Source organism: Macadamia integrifolia, chromosome 7, assembly GCF_013358625.1.
Source record: "Macadamia integrifolia cultivar HAES 741 chromosome 7, SCU_Mint_v3, whole genome shotgun sequence".
In the NCBI taxonomy this organism is placed as follows: Eukaryota; Viridiplantae; Streptophyta; class Magnoliopsida; order Proteales; family Proteaceae; genus Macadamia; species Macadamia integrifolia.
The window spans coordinates 27,033,926-27,039,971 of record NC_056563.1 but is presented as its reverse complement, the minus strand read 5'-3'; the positions used below and the strand labels follow the sequence as shown (position 1 = coordinate 27,039,971).

The following is a 6,046-nucleotide window of genomic DNA, read 5'->3' as shown; positions in this document are numbered from 1 at the left end:
TGTTCTCCCGATTGAGTCTGCTGCTATCTTGTTGTGAGAAAACAGAGATCTGATTCCCCCTTTCCAAGTCTCCCTGTCAAATACAAGAAGAAGAATGCTTACCCACAGGTACACCAACCAGTACATGCACCATACCATCATCCCAACTGATGGGGGTGGGGTGAGGATGGTGTAATTCTCCGACCCCATAAGCCTGACGCGAGAGCAAATCAGATAAAATAATAAGAGCTATTCCAAATCAATTGAAATTAGGCATATAGAACCATCAAAATCAATAATATTAGGCGAAAACAAAACTAACTTCATCAATAGATTGATATCCAAGAAATCTGAGGAAATCCCTAATCCCTCACCATGACTTTTTGGCACAGTAACAAGTACAGAAAATGGCACCATTCAATCAGGAAAACCCAAAGGACAATCAAAATTCATCATCCTCCTCCTCAGCGATATGCTTGGCAAGCTCTTGTTCCTGTTGTTGCCTTTCTCGCCTTTTCTCAGCACTCTCCTTTTCCTTCTTGTGGGAATTGGGTGGGAACCGAAGAGCCCGCACAGCCTCATTGTGCATATTAAGACAGAATGCAATCCTAGAGTTGAACGCAAACTGAGGCTCATTTGTCGAGTATACGTCCCCAGTCTCCTTGGAGATCATCCACCCATTTGCATGATCCACGGTGGCATCAATTGCACCATCTCGGATTGCTTTGGACACAATACTCTCAGCATCAGCAACAGGATTTGGTGAGTCCAACCTCAATTTTTTGGCCACATCTGCCAGTGAGATGCGAGAGTAAGAGATACTGATGTTGCGTAGACCAGTTCTGATGACATTATGCCGCAGCCTCACAATCAGATTGTGCGTCCGGTCCGTACTGAAGGTCCCAGCGAACTTCTCGGCAACAGTCCTGAAAAGCTCCAAATCCCCAATCCGAACAGCCTGACAAGTAGCATCCAACACACATCGTTAACCTCTCTTGAATTAGTTGCAATCAAGTAAATTAACAGACTATATCACATTAGCTGTTTTTCCAGCCAACTCAACAAGAAGAGCCACAAGATACTCTCCCAGGGCCTTGATGTGGTTTTCACTCATCAAGTCTGCTTGTTAGCCCATCAAGGAAACCCTAAGCTTTAGGGGGGCTGATGGAATAGACAAATAGACTTCATCTTATTCCACCAAGTCCACTTGCCAAAAAAAAAGAGGAAGCACTAAGGCATACTTTTCTTACAATATCCAAGGAACAATATTTGAGTTCATTAAACAGGACTAACATTTGTAAGCTCAAAGTACGGTCTCAAAGCCTTCTTCATGCCTTTCTGCACAAAAACAGTCCTCTCTGGAATCTCTCCCAGTAACAACCGGACGATGATAGCCCATTTGTTGCATAGAACTCGAAAGCCACGGGCTGCAACTGGGGCTTTCCTAGCAGCTTGTAAGAGAGACTCCTTTGCATCAGTGTACTCCAACTGGATAGTCCTGATCTTTCCCAGGTAGAAGAGATACCTACAGAACTGCATTGAGAAAATAGACGGTCCCAATAAGAAGCCATAGATTTCTGTATGCAAATGGGTCAATACCATATAACTCCAGTCATCAAAACTTCTGGCACTAATGCTAATGAAAAAAAAAAAAGAAGCTAGTGGTGAAGGGATCAATTTGATGTTGCCACAAACAATACTGATATAATTATCCCAGAAGCATGTCTTATATTAAAATGATTACTCCAATGTGTACACATAGAAGACCAGCCACGTGGGACTTATTTAAATGGGTATCCTTTCTCTTATTAAGTACAGTGGAGAATACATTAAATAAGCATTCCCATAATCTACCACATTAACATCATATAGAATACAATGCCCTAAATGTGTATCTTAGAAACTTCAGCAACAAAATCCAAAGAAGAAGGGTGTGGAATACAAGTAAATCTTATGCTTACCTGCTGATTAGAGTGTGCTTCAAACCGGGGTGCCTTAGATCTCAGTTTTTCAGCTTGATCATACAAATTGTAATGCAGGTAGTTGCGAAGCAGCAGGTTGAGTAGTGTTTCCTGCAGTACATTATAAATACATAAGAATACATACAATTCTGACTTAAAATGAAATATTATTTAATTGGAAAGTCGTTTAGTTATCAATTTGTCAGGTGACGCAGAGAGGTACAATTATGAGAAGACATACAACAACAACAACAACAACAACAAAAAATAGGACAAGACATACATTCAAAAAATAAAAATACCTCAGGCTCTGTTTGGTTGCAATGGGAATTTAAAGGGAAGGGAAGTGACATTTTCATACTTAAAAAGAAATGTTTATAATCATTACCCCATATGATTGTTTAAAGTACTTAATTTTTTTAACTATAATTAGTAATGATATATTTTACATGTAATTTTTATTTTACATATTATAGCAAAGGGTTTTGGATGCAAAGTAAAGTGAAATTTTATAACCAAATATGGAATGATTTGAAGTTAACGTTAAAATCACATGGATAATGATTACATATATTTCTTTTTTAAGTATGAAAATTTCACTTCCCTTCCCTTTATTTTCCTTTACAATCAAACATAGCCTCAGTATTTCAGTTTGTACTTCTCCATAAAAATACCAAAAATATATCTACCAATGTTAGCAATAATTTTCCTGATTGTACGTAGTTGGAGATATCACAGGTAAATGCACATCCATAGGCCCAAAAGTATGGATTCACCTTACTGGCGAGGGCTAGACAATGGTAAATGCCTACAAAAGTGGCATATAAATGATTTAAAACCGTAGTGGAAATGTACCTGACCAAGCTCGTCGTGGCGTAATGTAGCAATCCGGTGCAAGGCAAGGAGGTTGCTAGTCATGGAAGGAAATACAAATCAGAGAAGAGGAGCATATTCAACAAAAAATTACAAACTTTGGAACATACATCCCCTTCACTTTTCTTACTACTGTGCATAAGCATATATGATAGTCTAAGCAGTGGTAGGTATAAGCATCTCAAGGGAGAGCATTGAGCTATTTTATGACTCACCCCCGAATTTCAGCAAGATCACCGGTAAGTTCATAGATATACGAGTAATAGAAGTACAGCCTGGATGCTAGGACATCAACAGTTCTCCTATTCAGGTTCTTTACACGAGCAATGCTTGCAGAGGAACAAGCTTTGGCCTGACAAGCCAATGCCACAGAAGATAAAAAGGCAGAACAATTTCAAAGAAAAATGACAGACATAGAACACATCAATCTAAAGTTCATCTCACCTCATTGTATCTTTTCTGATCAATCAGAAATATAAGCACAAGTAAATAACAGTAAATTTCAAGCTCAGGCAGTGAGTGTTTCACAAGAGTTTGAGCTGCAGACGTTGCAGTATCAACTTCCATATCATGCTCATCCTCCTATAACCAAATTAAAACCATATATATCAGACCAACAACACAGAAATTGTTTAAGACTTAACAGAATTTCTGCCTTAGCATAGTCTAAACCTGCAATAGGATAAGATTTAACCTGAATGATAAGGAACAAAAGAAATTGACCAGGAAATCTCAAAGACCTATCACTACAGGTCAATGATCGAATATATATTTACATAGTGAAATAGATCCAATACAGGAAGATTGGAGTAATAACAGTAGAGAACTTAAGTTGGATCATGAAAACAGTAATACTAGATGAAACAAAAGAATGTCAAAACACTTTTAGAAAACCTCTGCAGCAGCTGGAAGAGGCAGCAAACAACTAGAGGTGCAAGTCAGTGGACAGGGCCAGTTTTTTGAAAAGCCAATCTCCCAACCTAGCCCAGTCTGGCTCAAGGTAAGGCTGGAAAATATCTACCCCAGCCCGGCCTGGCCTGAAAAAACCGGCCTTGAGACAGGCCAAGTTGGGCCCTGCCTGAAATAGTGATATAGGTACATTTCTTAGGGAGGGTAGAAGAAGGTGGGACTCAAACTCAAGTCCAAAAGTTTATAGACCATTAGAATATAGCACCTTACAGTACATAAATATATGGGAAAAGGGTGGGCATGCTGCCCACAAGTCATACACTAGAGGGCACTGTGCCTCTCTCTCTCAATTCCACCCTCTGAAATGACCCCCATGCCCCTCCTTTATGATGCCCCGTCCCACGCCCCAATTGTGCCGCCCGCTGCGAGCGGCACATGCTAGCAGGCTTTCCTATCCCTCCCTAGATATATAGTCACAAAAACATAGAATACTTACGTAAATTGGGCTCAGGCCAGGCCAGGCCCAGCTCAAACCCACCATGCCAAACCTCAGGCTGGGATTTCTAAAACCTAGCATGGTCCAAAGACTAAAAATCCTAGCCTAAGTACAGAAAAAATGGAGCAGGCAACAGGCTGGTTCCAATTTTTTTTAAGGACAAGTTGAACCCCACAAAAAGCAAGGTACCAAACCCTGGCCACGGCCCTTCCACTTATACATCCAAATTACAAACTCTAACACTTTACGATGAATTGTAATCTCCCCCCCCCCTCTTGATTCCAAGTGAAACCTTTAACCTTTTTTTGATAAGAAACAAAGAATTTATCGCAAAAACCATTAAATGTTCAACAACAAAAAGAAGCAAGGCCAAATCCTACAAACAACAATAGAAAACATAGAAAAAGGACAAAGATTACATCACAACCTCGTCAAGGTATACAGTCCTGGAAACATAATCTTGGATGAACACCACTCTGTTTAGCCAAATTATCAGCCATCTCATTGCAATCCCTGGGCTTACAGTGAGAATAAAGTTCGCCGAATCAAGATTGAAGAACTTCCCAAATGAGTGGGTGAATCTCCAAGGTCTTTTGCCTTCTACTGTGTGTGAATCTCCAAGTGAAACCTTTACCTATTCCTAGTTTTTACAGACAAAAAGAATATAGAGATGCTAACAAAAATTTGACAGGATATTATTCCCATTAAATTGACTTCAAAAAATTTAAATAATCTAATTAGGAAACTTCATATTTCTTAGATGACTGTTTTCTATCCGAGAGCGGCCCCTGCGCGGCTATGCCAAAGACACAGGAGGCAAGCGACCCTGTGTCTGGGCGTCGGGGCCACTCTCAGATAGAAAACACATGCCTATAAAATAATTCCAAAAAAATTCAAAACTAATAAATATTATTAAATGACCTCGCAATAAACCCAAGACTGATAAATTATTACATAACCCTGCAGTGATGTCTAGAACATGACAGCATTCTGAATGGTCCTCTGGGACTTCAGTCCAGGATAGCTAAAAAATCTCTGCATCTCCAAAACCAAATAGATTCCTAAGGATTGGACTAACACTTAACCAAGCTTGTAAGGTGGAACATGAGGTTCAAATAGCTTATTCTTGCAGTTTCTCCACAAGAAGAGACATTCCCTTGCAACTACGAACATAGAGACTCTATGGGCCTTGATAAAAAGCCAGAAGCTTCGGCGAAGGGGTAGGTTTTTAGAGGATAAAGTGGCGGTAAGAGGGCAAGCGGAGTATCAATCTCATCTCCACTATGCCTTTTCACTCTAGGATTGAATAAAGAAGGAACTACCCTAAATCTGCAATACATTCCTTGCAGATGGGCTGGCTAATTTATAAGATCAACTAGGGTCTCACGGGTGAGACTTGATTCACACATTAATTCAATAAGGTCATAGGAGAATCACGCAAGTAACAAGAACATGAATTGAAATTTTTTTATTAGGTTTGACAGAAAAATCTAACAAAATAGGCTTCTAGGCTTCATTTTACATGAAAATTGAAAGTAACGTACAGAATGGCATCTCTAAGGGTGTGGAGGGAAGACAAATGATTTCTCTAATTGGTATCTGGTACAGCTAGGTAGTGGTGGTGGCTTCCTTTTAAAAGACAGTGTTCTGGGGCTCAGAATGCAGTCAAGGTCTATTGTGAAATATGGAGCTTGGGTTCAGCTAATGCTTAAAGAACCTTTGATGTTAAGCTTTATGGGTTAAGAAGGCAGGTCATTATGATGTTTTATGATGGAATTATACAAAGATTGGGTCTTTTTTTTTTTCTTTTTCTTTTTCTTTTTTTTTT

The 6,046-nt window shown here is 39.5% G+C and overlaps 1 protein-coding gene across 1 annotated transcript in view; it reads right to left on the bottom strand.

Moving 5' to 3' along the window:
- Positions 1-229: 229 nt before the first annotated feature.
- LOC122083896 (probable 26S proteasome non-ATPase regulatory subunit 3) overlaps positions 230-6,046 on the bottom strand; it is a 7,760-nt gene continuing 1,943 nt past the window's right edge. Inside the window, exons 4-9 of the mRNA XM_042651827.1 lie at positions 3,258-3,395; positions 3,029-3,165; positions 2,796-2,850; positions 1,941-2,051; positions 1,273-1,512; positions 230-937 (exon numbers count right to left, since the gene is read on the bottom strand). Coding sequence (XP_042507761.1) covers positions 422-937; positions 1,273-1,512; positions 1,941-2,051; positions 2,796-2,850; positions 3,029-3,165; positions 3,258-3,395 — 1,197 coding nt within the window. The 3' untranslated portion in view covers positions 230-421. The remainder of the gene's footprint in view (positions 938-1,272; positions 1,513-1,940; positions 2,052-2,795; positions 2,851-3,028; positions 3,166-3,257; positions 3,396-6,046) is intronic.